This window comes from Salmo salar, chromosome ssa06, assembly GCF_905237065.1.
Source record: "Salmo salar chromosome ssa06, Ssal_v3.1, whole genome shotgun sequence".
Taxonomy (NCBI): domain Eukaryota; kingdom Metazoa; phylum Chordata; class Actinopteri; order Salmoniformes; family Salmonidae; genus Salmo; species Salmo salar.
In genome coordinates, this window is record NC_059447.1 from 15,603,084 (window position 1) to 15,618,891 (window position 15,808).

General features: G+C 42.4%; 1 protein-coding gene across 4 annotated transcripts in view; it reads left to right on the plus strand.

Annotated features, from left to right (window-relative positions):
• Nucleotides 1-14,511, plus strand: part of LOC106606438 (E3 ubiquitin-protein ligase rnf213-alpha) — a 77,953-nt gene extending 63,442 nt beyond the window's left edge. For all 4 annotated transcript variants that reach the window (XM_014202643.2, XM_014202647.2, XM_014202644.2 and 1 more), the window contains 3 exons: nt 2,046-2,135; nt 3,934-4,112; nt 12,984-14,511. In XM_014202643.2, coding sequence (XP_014058118.2) covers nt 2,046-2,135; nt 3,934-4,112; nt 12,984-13,137 — 423 coding nt within the window. In that variant the 3' untranslated portion in view covers nt 13,138-14,511. The remainder of the gene's footprint in view (nt 1-2,045; nt 2,136-3,933; nt 4,113-12,983) is intronic.
• Nucleotides 14,512-15,808: the final 1,297 nt, after the last annotated feature.

Genomic DNA, 15,808 nt, shown 5'->3' on the forward strand with positions numbered 1-15,808 from the left:
GGCTAAATAAGGGTGACGAGCATGGCGCAATTCGTGACAAAAGAATTCTAAATATTCCATTACCGTACTTCGAAGCATGTCAACCGCTGTTTAAAATCGATTTTTATGCCATTTTTCTCATAAAAAAGCGATAATATTCCGACCGGGAATCTGCGTTTAGATAAACAGACAAAGGAAAAGAAACCATTCGGTCGAAGCGGGCACGCGCCTAAGCCCATAGTACTCTGAGTGGCCACTTGCCAAAAGCGATAAAGTGTTTCAGCCAGAGCCTGCCTCGATATCGTTCAACGTTTTCCCGGGCTCTGAGACCCTATGGAAGACGTAGGAAGTGTCACGTTATTGCACAGATCCTGAGTCTTCAATAAAAAGAGCCAAGATGAAACACTACTTCTCAGACAGGCCACTTCCTGCTTGAAATCTTCTCAGGTTTTGGCCTGCCATAGGAGTTCTGTTATACTCACAGACACCATTCAAACAGTTTTAGAAACTTTAGGGTGTTTTCTATCCAAAGCCAATAATTATATGCATATTCTAGTTACTGGGCAGGAGTAGTAACCAGATGAAATCGGGTACGTTTTTTATCCAGCCGTGCAAATACTGCCCCCTATCCCCAACAGGTTTTAACTGACTTGCCTAGTTAAATAAAGGTTAAAAAAAAATGTTTTTTTAAATGATGCTGCCCCCCTGTGCTTCTGTGCTTCACGGTTGGGATGGTGTTCTTTGGCTTGCATGCCTCCCCCTTTTTCCTCCAAACATAACGATGGTCATTATGGCCAAACAGTTCTATTTTTGTTTCATCAGACCAGAGGACATTTGTCCCCATGTGCAGTTGCGAACCGTAGTCTGTTTTTTTTATGGCGGTTTTGGAGCAGTTGCTTCTTCTTTGCTGAGCGGTCTTTCCGGTTATGTCGATATAGGACTTGTTTTACTGTGTATATAGATACTTTTGTACCTGTTTCCATCAGCATCTTCACAAGGTCCTTTGCTGCTGTTCTGGGATTGATATGCACTTTTTGCACCAAAGTACGTTCATCTCTAGGAGACAGAACACGTCTCCTTCCTGAGCGGTATGACGGCTGCTTGGTCCCATGGTGTTTACACTTGCGTACTATTTTTTGTACAGATGAACGTGGTACCTTCAGGCATTTGGAAATTGCTCCCCAGGATGAACCAGACTTGTGGAGGTCTACCATTTATTTCTCCAGGTCTTGGCTTTTTTCTTTTGATTTTCCTATGATGTCGAGCAAAGAGGCACAGAGTTTGAAGGTAGACCTTGAAATACATCCACGGGTACACCTCCAATTGACACAAATGATGTCAATTAGCCTATCAGAAGCTTCTAAAGCCATGACATCATTTTCTGTAATTTTCCAAGCTGTTTAAAGGCACAGTCAACTTAGTGTATGTTAACTTCTGATCCACTGGAATTGTGATACAGTGAATTATAAGTGAAATAATCTGTCTGTAAACAATTGTTGGTAAAATTTCTTGTCCTGCACAAAGTAGATGTCCTAACCGACTTGCCAAAACTATAGTTTGTTCACAAGACATTTGTGGAGTGGTTGAAAAACGAGTTTTAATGACTAACCTACGTGTATGTAAACTTCCGACTTCAACTGTAGCTAGCATATTATCAGTCAGTATCTAGCCTAATTTGGTATTAATTGTAGCTGAAAGTTAATACAACACATCCCTCGGTAAGGTGAGCTCTTTCAAGAGAACCCATTGGCAGTGATTTCATGTTTTCTGACCATGTGATTAGAGGTTATATTAAACTAAGGGATAGTTCACCCAAATTACAAAAGGACATGTTGGTTTCCTGACCCTGTCTATTAACGCAGTCTATTGACAAGGTAAGACAGCAATGCATTATTTGGTTTTGTTTACCTGGCCACTGTTTCAAATGCTAACCTTTTTAGCACACATCCAGTGCAATGTTGCCATGAGCAGGTGTAGTCTGAAACACTGTGTTGTCCTGTTGTCCTCATATAGGCCCTGAGCAGGTGTAGTCTGAAACACTGTGTTGTCCTGTTGTCCTCATGCAGGCCCTGAGCAGGTGTAGTCTGAAGCACTGTGTGGCCCTGTGGCAGCTCCTCACCTCACTCAAGTCTGAGAACCTGCTGCGCCTGAAGAGGGTAAGACAACGAGACACCACACATTCACCCAGACAAGTCTTCACATGATTTTGTAAGGGTCATGTTTTTTTACACTGGTTATAAAGTTGTTTGTCTGGATTACTGTTTGTGTGGGTGAGATGTGCTTGTATTACTTACAATACAAGTTGTAACATTGTGACTTAACCTCTTGGGGCTAGGTGGGACGCTAGCGTGCCACCCGTGGTGCACTCCATCAACAGCAGGTGCATTTCAAGAGCGGCAAATTTGAATCCAAATAAATGTCAAAATTCAAATTTTTCAAAAATACAACTATGTTACACCATTTGAAAGATAAACATCTCCTTAATCTAACCACGTTTTACGATTTCAAAAAGGTTTTACGGCGAAAGCATAAATTTAGAGTATGTTAGGACAGTACATTTACAAGAGTTGTGTGTAATGTTTTGTCAAGTCAAAGACAGGGTCACCAAAACCATAAAACCAGCTAAAATGATACACTAACCTTTTACAATCTCCATCAGATGACACTCCTAGGACATTATGTTAGACAATGCATGCATTTTTAGTTCTATCAAGTTCATATTTATATACAAAAACAGCGTTTTACTATGGCATTGATGTTGAGGAAATCGTTTCCCTCCAATAACCGGCAGTCAAGTCAGCGTCACAAATTAAATAATTAAAATTAGAAAACATTGGTAAAATATTATATTGTCATTTAAAGAATTATAGATTTACATCTTTTGAACGCAATCAACTTGCCAGATTTAAAAATAACCTTACTGGGAAATCACACTTTGCAATAATCTGAGCACTGTGCCCAGAAAAATACGCGTTGCGATACAGACTAGACGTCATGTTGGGGAGATCTAAAATCGAAAATACTATGTAAATAATCCATTACCTTTGATTCTCTTCATCAGATGTCACTTCCAGGTATCACAGGTCCATAACGAATGTAGTTTTGTTCAAAAAAGCTCATCATTTATGTCCAAAAATCTCCGTCTCGTTAGCACATGATGTAAGCCAGCCGGACTTCTCGTCATGAACGAGGGGAAAAAATATATTTCCGTTCGTTCAAACATGTCAAACGTTGTATAGCATAAATCATTAGGGCCTTTTTAACCAGAACATGAATAATATTCAAGGTGGACGAATGCATAGCCTTTTATAACGTATTGGAACGAGGGTACCCAACATGAAGTAGCGCCAGGTGTCTAATGGGACATCACCGTTCCATGGCTCTTGTTCGGTCAGATCTCCCTCCAGAAGACTCAAAACACTTTGTAAAGGCTGGTGACATCTAGTGGAAGCAATAGGAAGTGCCAAAATATTCCTAAACCCCTGTGTTTTTCAATGGGATAGGTTTAAACTCAATACAACACATCAGGTATCCACTTCCTGTCAGAAAATGTCTCAGGGTTTTGCCTGCCAAATGAGTTCTGTTATACTCACAGACACCATTCAAACAGTTTTGGAAACTTTAGAGTGTTTTCTATCCATATATAATAAGTATATGCATATTCTAGTTACTGGGTAGGATTAGTAACCAGATTAAATCGGGTACATTTTTTTTATCCAGACGTGCAAATGCTGCCCCCTAGACCCAACAGGTTAAGTTATACTAACTTACAATATTCAGTTACACTAACTTTAGTTACACTAACTTACCAAATTCAGTTAAACTAACCTTAGTTACACTAACTTGCATAATCTGATAAATAGAAAATGATCATAATGTCAGGTTACACCCTAGTGTATATTAAAGTTTCACTAAACCCCCCCTCTCCATCCCTCCTTCCCTCCCCATCCTCAGGACCCGTTTGTGGGGGTCTCAGAGGAATACAGGAATCCCCTGGGAGATGGAGAGCGGAGGCTACTCACTACGTTCTTCACCAAGAGCAGCGCTGACTCGTTCCTGCTGGAGATGCACGAGTTTCTGCTGCTGGTCCTGAAGAGCCCCCGTGCCCCCGACACATACAGGCCTGACTGGGGGTAAGCCAAGGGGATAACAGCTAACTGGCATGGTGTAGTCTTTCTTGACACTCTTAGCGGTTCCATTTTTGATATTGTAGTATTGTTTACATCATATGAACATCATGGACAGTACCAGTCAAAGGTTTGGACACACCTACTCATTTAAGGGTTTTTATTTATTTATTTTTTCTACATTGTACATCACAACTATGAAATAACACATATGGAATCATGTAGTAACCAAAAAAGTGTTAAACTAATTAAAATATTTTTTTGATTCTTCAAAGTAGCCACACTTTGCCTTGATGACTGGTTTGCACACTCTTGGCATTTTCTCAACCAGCTTCATCTGGAATGCTTTTCCAACTGTCTTGAAGGAGTTCCCACATATGCTGAGCACTTGTTGGCTGATTTTCCTTCAGTCAAATCAAATTTTATTGGTCACATACACATTGTTAGCAGATGTTAACGCGAGTGTAGCGAAATGCTTGTGCTTCTAGTTCTGACCGTGCAGTAATATCTAACAAGTAATCTAACAATTTCACATCAACTACCTTATACACACAAGTGTAAAGGAATGAATAAGAATATGTACATATAAATATATGGATGAGTGATGGCCGAACAGCATAGGCAACATGCAGTAGATGGTATAGAGTACAGTATATACATATGAGATGAGTAATGTAGGGTATGTAAACATTATATAAAGTGGCATTGTTTAAAGTGACTAGTGATACATTTATTACATCCAATTTTTTTATTATTAAAGTGGCTAGAGATTTGAGTCAGTATGTTGGCAGCAGCCACACAATGTTATTGATGGCTGTTTAACCTCTTGGGGCTATGTGGGACGCTAGCGTGCCACCCGTGGTGCACCCTATCAACAGCAGGTGCATTTCAAGAGCGGCAAATTTGAAACCAAATAAATGTCAAAATTCAAATTTTTCAAACATACAACTATCTTACACCCTTTGAAAGATAAACATCTCCTTAATCTAACCACGTTGTCCGATTTCAAAAAGGTTTTACGGCGAAAGCATAAAGTTAGATTATGTTAGGAGAGTACATTGACAATAGCTGTGTGTAATGTTTTGTCAATTCAAAGACAGGCGTCACCAAAACCATAAAACCAGCTAAAATGATGCACTAACCTTTGACAATCTCCATCAGATGACACTCCTAGGACATTATGTTAGACAATGCATGCATTTTTAGTTCTATCAAGTTCATATTTATATCCAAAAACAGCGTTTTACTCTGGCGTTGATGTTCAGGAAATCGTTTCCCTCCAATAACCGGCAGTCAAGTCAGCACCACAAATTAAATAATTAAAATTAGAAAACATTGGTAAAATATTATATTGTCACTTAAAGAATTATAGATTTACATCTCTTGAACACAATCGACTTGCCAGATTTAAAAATAACCTTACTGGGAAATCACACTTTGCAATAATCTGAGCACTGCGCCCAGAAAAATACGCTTTGCGATACAGACTGACCGCCATGTTGAAGAGATCTAAAATCGAAAATACTATGTAAATAATCCATTACCTTTGATTCTCTTCATCAGATGTCACTTCCAGGAATCCCAGGTCCATAACGAATGTAGTTTTGTTCAAAAAAGCTCATCATTTATGTCCAAAAAGCTCCGTGTTGTTAGCACATGATCTAAGCCCGCCGGACTTCACTTCATGAACGAGGGGGAAAAATATATTTACGTTCGTTCAAACATGTCAAACGTTGTATAGCATAAATCATTAGTGCCTTTTTTAACCAGAACATGAATAATATTCAAGGTGGACGAATGCATTCTCTTTTAAAACGTATTGGAACGAGGGTACCCAACATGACCTCGCGCGCCAGAGTCTAATCGGCCATCACCGTTCCAAGGCTCTTGTTCGGTCAGATCTCACAGTAGAAGACTCAAAACACTTTGTAAAGGCTGGTGACATCTAGTGGAAGCAATAGGAAGTGCCAAAACATTAATAATCCCCTGTGTGTTTCAATGGCATAGGCTTAAAGGTAATTCAACACATCAGGTATCCACTTCCTGTCAGAATCTGTCTCAGGGTTTTGCCTGCCAAATGAGTTCTGTTATACTCACAGACACCATTCAAACAGTTTTAGAAACTTTAGGGTGTTTTCTATCCATATATAATAAGTATATGCATATTCTAGTTACTGGGTAGGATTAGTAACCAGATTAAATGGGGTACGTTTTTTTATCCAGCCGTGAAAATACTGCCCCCTAGCCCCAACAGGTTAACAGTCTGATGGCCTTGAGATAGAAGCTGTTTTTCAGTCTCTCGGTCCCAGCTTTGATGCACCTGTACCGACCTCGCCTTCTGGATGATAGCGGGGTGAACAGGCAGTGGCTCGGGTGGTTGTTGTCCTTGATGATCTTTTTGGCCTTCCTGTAACATTGGGTGGTGTAGGTGTCCTGGCGGGCAGGTAGTTTGCCCCCGGTTGTGCGTTGTGCAGACCTCACTACCCTCTGAAGAGCCTTACGGTTGTGAGCGGAGCAGTTGCCGTACCAGGCGGTGATTCAGCCCGACAGGATGCTCTCGATGGTGCGTCTGTAAAAGTTTGTGTTTTTGGTGACAAGCCAAATTTCTTCAGCCCCCTGAGGTTGAAGAGGCACTGTTGCGCCTTCTTCACCACGCTGTCTGTGTGGGTGGACTGTTTCAGTTTGTCCGTGATGTGTACGCCGAGGAACTTAACTTTCCACCTTCTCCACTACCAACGATGTGGATGGGGGGTGCTCCCTCTGCTGTTTCCTGAAGTCCATGATCATCTCCTTTGTTTTGTTGATGTTGAGTGAGAGGTTATTTTCCTGACAACACACTCCTAGGGCCCTCACCTCCTCCCTGTAGGCCGTCTCGTCGTTGTTGGTAATCAAGCCGACCACTGTAGTGTCGTCTGCAAACTTGATGATTGAGTTGGAGGCGTGCATGGCCACGCAGTCATGGGTGAACAGGGAGTACAGGAGAGGGCTGAGAACGCACCCTTATGGGGCGTTCTCAGGATCAGTGGTGTGGAGATGTTGTTTCCTACCCTCACCACCTGGGGGCGGCCCGTCAGATAGTCCAGGACCTAGTTGCACAGGGCGGGGTCGAGACCCAGGGTCTCGAGCTTAATGACGAGTTTGGAGAGTACTATGGTGTTAAATGCTGAACTGTAATCGATGAACAGCATTCTTACATAGGTATTCCTCCAGATGGGTTAGGGCAGTGTGCAGTGTGATTGCGATTGCGTCGTCTGTGGACCTATTGGGGCGGTAAGCAAATTGGAGTGGGTCTAGGGTGTCAGGTAGGGTGGAGGTGATCTGGTCCTTGACTAGTCTCTCAAAGCACTTCATGATGACGGAAGTGAATGCTACGGGGCGATAGTCATTTAGCTCAGTTACCTTAGCGTTCTTGGTAACAGGAACAATAGTGGCCCTCTTGAAGCATGTGGGAACAGCAGACTGGGATGGGGATTGATTGAATATGTCCGTAAACATACCAGCCAGCTGGTCTGCGCATGCTCTGAGGAAGCGGCTAGGGATGCTGTCTGGCCGGCAGCATTGCGATGGTTAAAACCTTTGAATGTTTTACTCATGTTGGCTGTGGTGAAGGAGAGCCCGCAGGTTTTGGTAGTGGGCCGTGTCAGTGGCACTGTATTGTCCTCAAAGCGAGCAAAGAAGTTGTTTAATTTGTCTGGGAGCAAGATGTCGGTGGCCCCGACGGGGCTGGTTTTCTTTTTGTAATCTGTGATTGACTATAGACCCTGCCACATAGTCTCATGTCTGAGCACTTGAATTGCGACTCTACTTTGTCTCTATACTGACTCTTAGCTAGTTTGATTGCCTTGCGGCGGGAATAGCTACACTGTTTGTATTCGGTCATGTTTCCGGTCGCCTTGCCATGATTAAAAGCAGTGGTTTGCGCTTTCAGTTTTGCGCGAATGCTGCCGTCAATCCACGGTTTCTGGTTGGGGAAGGTTTTAATAGTCACTGTGGGAACAACATCACCGATGCACTTGCTAATAAGCTCGCTCACCGAATCAGTGTATACGTCAATGTTGTTGTCTGAGGCTATCCGGAACATATCCCAGTCCACGTGATCGAAGCAATCTTGAAGCGTGGAATCAGTTTGTTTGGACCAGCGTTGAACAGACCTGAGCACGTGCGTTTCCCGTTTTTGTTTCAGTCAATAGGCTGGGAGCAACAAAATGAAGTCGTGGTCAGATTTGCTGAAAGGAGAGCGAGGGAGGGCTTTTCATGCGTTGCGGAAGTTAGAGTAGCAATGATCCAGAATTTTGCCAGCCCAGGTCGCACATTCCATATGCTGATAAAATTTAGGGAGCCTTGTTTTCAGATTAGCCGTGTTAAAATCCCCAGCTACAACAAATGCAGCCTCATGATATGTGGTTTCCAGTTTACATGGAGTCCAATGATGTTCTTTCAGGGCCGTCGAGGTGTCTGCTTGGGGGGGATATACAACGGCTGTGATTATAATCGAAGAGAATTCTCTTGGTAGATAATGCATTCGGCATTTGATTGTAAGGAATTCTAGGTCAGGTGAACAAAAGGACTTGAGTTCCTGTATGTTATGATCACACCACGATTCGTTAATCATAAGGCATACACCCCCGCCCTTCTTCTTACCAGAGAGATGTTTGTTTCTGTCAGCGTGATGCATGAAGAAACCGGGTGGCTGTACCGACTCTGATAACGTATCCCGAGTGAGCCATGTTTCCGTGAAACAGAGAATGTTACAATCGCTGTCTCTCTGGAAGGCAACCCTTGCTCGAATTTTGTCTACCTTGTTGTCAAGAGACTGGACATTGGCGAGTAGTATACTCGGGAGTGGTGAGCGATGTGCCCGTCTACGGAGCCTAACTAGGAGACTGCTCCGTCTGCACTTCTGCGGCGTTGTTGTTTTGGGTCGCCTACTGGGATCCGATCCATTGTCCTGGTGGTGGTCCAAACAGAGGATCCGCTTCGGGAAAGTCGTATCCCTGGCCGTAATGTGGGTAAGTTGACGTTGCTCTTATATCCAATAGTTCTTCCCGACTTAAGATTTCCTGGGGTAACAGTGTAAGAAATAATACATAAAGAGTCTGCTGTCCAACTCATCCCAAACCATCTCAATTGGGTTGAGGTTGGGTGATTGTTGAGGCCAGATCATCTGATGCAGCACTCCATCACTCTCCTTCTTGGTCAAATAGCCCATACACAGCCTGGAGGTGTGTTGGGTCATTGTTCTGTTGAAAAACAAATGATTGTCCCACTAAGCGCAAACCAGATGGGATGGCGTATCGCTGCAGAATGCTGTGGTAGCCAAGCTGGTTAAGTGTGCCTTGAATTCTAAGTAAATCACAGACAGTGTCACCAGCAAAGCACCCCCACACCATTACATCTCCTCCTCCATGCTTCACGGTGGGAACCACACATGCGGAGATCACCTGTTCACCTACTCTGTGTCTCACAAAGACGCAACGATTGGAACCAAAAATCTCAAATTTGGACTCATCAGACCAAAGGACTGATTTCCACCGGTCTAATGTCCATTGCTCGTGTTTCTTGGCCCAAGCAAGTCTCGTCTTATTATTGGAATCCTTTAGTAGTGGTTTCTTTGCAGGAATTCAACCATGAAGGCCAGATTCACGCAGTCTCGTCTGAACAGTTGATTTTGAGCTGTGTCTGTTACTTGAACTCTGAAGCATTTATTTGGGCTGCATTCTGAGGTGCAGTTAACTGTATTGAACTTATCCTCTGCAGCATAGGTAACTCTGGGTCTTCCTTGAGACAGTTTGACGTTTGATGTTTTTTTGCGACTCCACTTGAAGACATTTTCCGGATTGACTGGCCTTCATGTCTTAGTAATAATTCTATACTCCTAATTCCTGCTTACAAGCAGGAAGCACCGGTGACTAGATCAATAAAAAACTGGTCAGATGAAGCAGATGCTAAGCTACAGGACTGTTTTGCTAGCACAAACTGGAATATGTTCTGGGATTCCTCCAATGGCATTGAGGAGTACACCACATCCGTCATTGGCTTCATCAATAAGTGCATCGATGACGTCGTCCCCACAGTGACCGTACATACATACCTCAACCAGAAGCCATGGATTATGGGCAACATCTGCACTGAACTAAAAGGTTAGAGCTGCCGCTTTCAAGGAGCGGGACTCTAACCCGGAAGCTTATAGGAAATCCCGCTATGCCCTCCGACAAACCATCAAACAAGCAAAGCATCAATACAGGACGTCAATACAACCCTTACAGACTACAAAGGGAAGCACAGCTGAGAGCTGCCCAGTGACACGAGACTACCAGGCGAGCTAAACAACTTCTATGCTCGCTTCGAGGCAAATAACACTGAAACATGCATGAGGGCACCAGCTGTTCCAGAAGACTGTATGATCACTATCTCCGCAGCCGATGTAAGACCTTTTAAACAGGTCAACATTCACAAGGCCAGAGGGCTAGATGGATTACCAGGACGTGTACTGTGAGCATGCGCTGACCAACTGGCAAGTGTCTTCACTGACATTTTCAACCTCTCCCTGTCCGATTCTGTAATACCACCATGTTTTAAGCAGACCACCATAGTCCCTGTGCCCAAGAACACTAAGGTAACCTGCCTAAATGACTACCGACCCGTAGCACTCACGTCTGTAGCCATGAAGTGCTTTGAAAGGCTGGTCATGGCTCACATCAACACCATTACCCCAGAAACCCTAGACCCACTCCAATTTGCATACCGCCCCAACAGATCCACAGATGATGCAATCTCCATTGCACTCCACACTGCCCTTTCCCACCTGGACAAAAGGAACACCTATGTGAGAATGCTGTTCATTGACTACAGCTCAGCGTTCAACATCATAGTGCCCTCAAAGCTCATCAATAAGCTAATGACCCTGGGACTAAACACGTCCCTCTGCAAATGGGTCCTGGACTTCCAGACGGGGGCCTCCCCCAGGTGGTAAGGGTAGGTAACAACACATCCGCCACGCTGATCCTCAACACGGGCCCCTCAGGGGTGCTTACTCAGTCCCCTCCTGTACTCCCTCTTCACTCATGACTGCGTGACTCCAACACCATCATTAAGTTTTCCGGTGACAGAACATTGGTAGGCCTGATCACCAACAATGACAAGACAGCCTATAGGGAGGTCAGAGACCTGGCCGTGTGGTGCCAGGACAACAACCTCTCCCTCAACGTGACCAAGACAAAGGAGTTGATTGTGGACTACAGGAAAAAGAGGACCGAGTGCACCCCCATTCTCATTGACGGGGCTGTTGTGGAGCAGGTTGAGAGCTTCAAGTTCCTTGGTGTCCACATCACCAGCAAACTAACATGGTAAAAGCACACCAAGACAATTGTGAAGAGGGCACGACAAAACCTATTCCCCCTCAGGGGACTGAAAAGATTTTGCATGGGTCCTCAGATCCTCAAAAGGTTCTACAGCTGCACCATCAAGAGCATCCTGACTGGTATGGCAACTGCTCGGTCTCCGACCGCAAGACACTACAGAGAGGGTAGTGCAAACGGCCCAGTACCTCACTGGGGCCAAGCTTCCTGCCATCTAGGACTTCTATACCAGGCGGTGTCAGAGGAAGGCCTTAAAAATTGTCAGACGCCAGCCACCATAGTCATAGACGGTTCTCTCTGCTTCCGCATGGCAAGCGGTACCGGAGCGCCAAGTCTAGGTCCAAGAGGCTTCTAAACAGCTTCTACCCCCAAGCCATAAGACTCCTAAACATCTAATGAAATGGCTACCCAGACTATCTGCATTGCCCGTCCCCCCCGTCCCCTCTTTTACACCGCTGCTACTCTCTGTTGGTGTCATCTATACGTAATCACTTTAATAACTCTACCTACATGTACATATTACCTCAACTAACCGGTGCCCCCGCACATTGACTCTGCCGGTACCCCCCTGTATATACATAATCTCACTATTGTTATTTTCCTGCTGCTATTTAATTACTTTTATTTCTTATCCGTATTTTTTTTAAACTGCGTTGTTGGTTAGGGGCTCGTAAGTAAGCATTTCACTGTAAGGTATACCTGTAAGGTATACCTCACTGTATACCTGTTGTATTCGGTGCATGTGACTAATAAAAATTTGATTTGAATGATGTTTCTCGTTGCTTATTTGCATGGGGCGGCAGGGTAGCCTAGTGGTTAGAGCGTTGGGCTAGTAACCCGAAAGGTTGCAAGTTTGAATCCCTGAGCTGACAAGGTACAAATGAAATCTGTTCCTAGGCCGTCATTGAAAATCAGAATTTCTTCTTAACTGACTTGCCTAGTTAAATAAAGGTAAAATAAAAATGTTACTGTTCTTGCCATAATATGGACTTGGTCTTTTACCAAATAGGGCTATCTTCTGTATACCACCCCTACCTTGTCACAACTGATTGGCTCAAACGCATTAAGAAGGAAATAAATTCTACAAATTAACTTTTAACAAGGCACACCTGTTAATTGAAATTAATTCCAGTTGACTACCTCATGAAGCTGGTTGAGAGAATGCCAAGAGTGTGTGCAAAGCTGTCAAGGCAAAGGGTGGCTGCTATAAAATATATTTTGATTAGTTTAACACCTTTTTTTGGTTACTATGTGATTCCATGTGTGTTATTTCATAGTTTTGACATCTTCACTATTATTATACAGTGTAGAAAATAGTAAAAAATAAAGAAAAACCCTTGAAATGAGTAGGTGTACTAACACTTTTGACTGGTATTGTATGTTTCATAAGGGCCACAAACATCTCAGTGTGAAGCATGTTTGATGAAAGTAAAAATCGCAAACACTGTCTGGAAAACTTACACACACACACAGGAAAGTCGAACATGTGTCCATTATCCTCTCCTCCATTGTCCTGCAGCCTGAAAGACACCCTGGTGTCCTACATGGAGCGGAAAGACCTTGACGTTCCCCACGACGTGGACGAGTTGTTCCCCGGAGAGATCACCCTGGCTCAGTACATAGAAGCCTGGAAGTTCACCGTGGCCTTCAAACAGGAGCGCAGCCAGAGATAGCTCAACCACCTCCTCACTGATTTTACTCTGCCTTTGGGTGCATCCCACATGGCTCCCTATTCCCTACATAGTGCACTGCTTTTTCTTCCTGAAGAGTCAAACATCATTTCATACTTTTATTGGTTTTTAGACAGGACAGTATGAAGTCAGGGGGACAGACTATGTTGGAAGAATGACAAGTCGGAAGGGAGCATAGCCAAAGCTCCAAACCCCAGACTCCGCCAATGTAGTGCACTACTTTTGACCGACCAGGTTGGGGTGCCATTTCAGATGCAGACTTTGTACAGACTTTATAGTCCCTGTATACTGTATGTAAGGGCCACAGATATGTTTACAATCATGTTTTAAGAATACATTTATAGGATATAGATGCATATGTTTTACACAGGGGAACATGAAATGAGTGCCTTTTCGGAAATGCACTTTCAAAGTGCCAGCAGGCAGGTTCTACTCATGTACAATACCTATAAACTGTTTAATTCTGCTATCTAAAAAGTCAAATGTGATTTGTACAATGAGTGAAGGGGAGGAAGGTTTGAAAGTTGTAGTTAGCAAATATTTGTTTTATTAGTTGATAAATATGCAAATCCAGTGGAGGCTGCTGAGGGGAGGACGGCTCATAATGTCTGGAATGGAGGCAATGGAATGGCATCAAACACATGGAAACTATGTATTTGGTACCATTCCACCTATTCCTCTCCAGCCATTACCACAAGCCCGTCCTCCCCAATTCAGGTGCCACCAATCTCCTGGGATGCACAAAATGTTTGCTTGCTGATGGTCTTTTGTGCACTTTTCCAATGTGAATTTCTCTGCCACGTAGTGGAGGGAAAGACTGAATTCTATATCGATAGACTTTTGGTCTTAGACTCAGGGATGCAACTAGGTGAGATGTTGGGCTATAACTCTGGGGTCTGACATTTTTATCTCAACCAAACAGCAATCAAGAAAATATTCAAGATTTATCATAGGTGATGTTTTCTAATGGGGGAAATAAGTTTGCACATTTCTGAAGCTGCCTTGTTATTAATATCTACGGTGTCCCCAATGGAAAAGTAGGTTTTAAAATTCACTTTGTTCATTTAGGGCCACTGTAGAATTCTATTTACATGGCTTTGCCTCAAGTGATATGTTTTGTTCTTTCATAACGGACTCATCTTCAATCATCTAGTCAAAAATGGCATAACAGTTTCCACTTTCAGAATCACTGCCTTACAGAATAAACCATGCTCATTGTATTTTGCAGTTTAAGTTCTTCTTGTTGAACTTAAAGTTGGACCAAATGTTGTTTCTGTGTTCCATTTCATTGCTGAAGAGCGTGACATGCAGTGATTATTATGTTAAAACAAAATAAATTGTTTGCCTCTCAGCAAATCTTTTTTTGTTGGCAATTTCTTGGTCTTTCTTGCCGCTAAAGACTGTTAAAAATGACAGTCATTCGATCAAAGAACAGCGTCAGGTTCGGGACTGTGGTTGTAGAAAATTAACATTTAAAGTGACTGTCCCATTTTTGTGAGTCATAATCAAATGTTTCTGTTTGTGATGTGTAACACATAAGTGAAAAGAAGATAATACAAGCATCATTATTTTTTTACTGACCAGATGGTCTCCATCAGCCCAAAGTCAAAATGCAGGCAACAAACTCTGTTCTGTTTCTTTATTTAGCACACAAAGCAGTCACACATTTGGACAAATATAAATTATATTTATTAGATTATGATAGTTGAAGTAAAATCTAAAATCAAAGTTTATTTGTTATATGCACAGGATACATGTTGTGTACACAGTACAATGAAATGCTGACTTGCAGGTTTACCTCAACATTGCAACAGAAATAAAATAAGTAGCATATAATGGAAAAGGAAGAAATGGCAAATACAAAAAAGGAAAAAAGTACTAAATCCATAAGCCTCATTATGAACAGGAGAAGGCAGTTTACCTCTGATTATACGTACATTAGATCAGTGTTATTCAAACTTGTTTAGTAGGGACCCCACTTAAAAAAAATCTGTAAATGTTCAATTTTATATCAACCAATATTAAATTAATTCCATTTTAATTTCTCATAAAAATTAAGAGAACCAATAAATATTAGAACTTTCACGAATAATGTTAACACAAAATAAACTGCCAATTTAATCAACTAAATAAATAAACAGTCTGGCAATGTTGGGCCTCTGGTTTGGAAACTGTGCTGCTACTGTACTAGAATTGAGATTGTTTGCTTAAATGTTTTGTCCTGAGAACTACAACAAAAAGTAAATGGAATGGAAGTCATTTACCGATTTAAAGTCATTGTGGGAAATTAGTGTGTTGAAACTCTGTATTCAGCTATGGCATGCTAACTAAATGTTCTCATTTGGCTAGCTACTATTTCAAAAGTTAACTGTAAAAATAACATTTTGCAGTACTGTGAGTAGGCTATTTTGAGATTGGTTATGCAAGATGTTATTTTTCAAATGATATTTATATTGTCCCATACAATAATCTATATTCTTGTTTTTTATTTTATTTGTAGGTGTGGACCTCACTGCATTTCCCCCGCAACCTTGACTCTACTAGGCATTGCGACCTTTACTATGAATACCACTGAATTAGATGAAACATTATGGGCTGTTTCACAAGGCCACATTAAATCAATATCCAGTTCTAAAATGGCATAACAAAAATT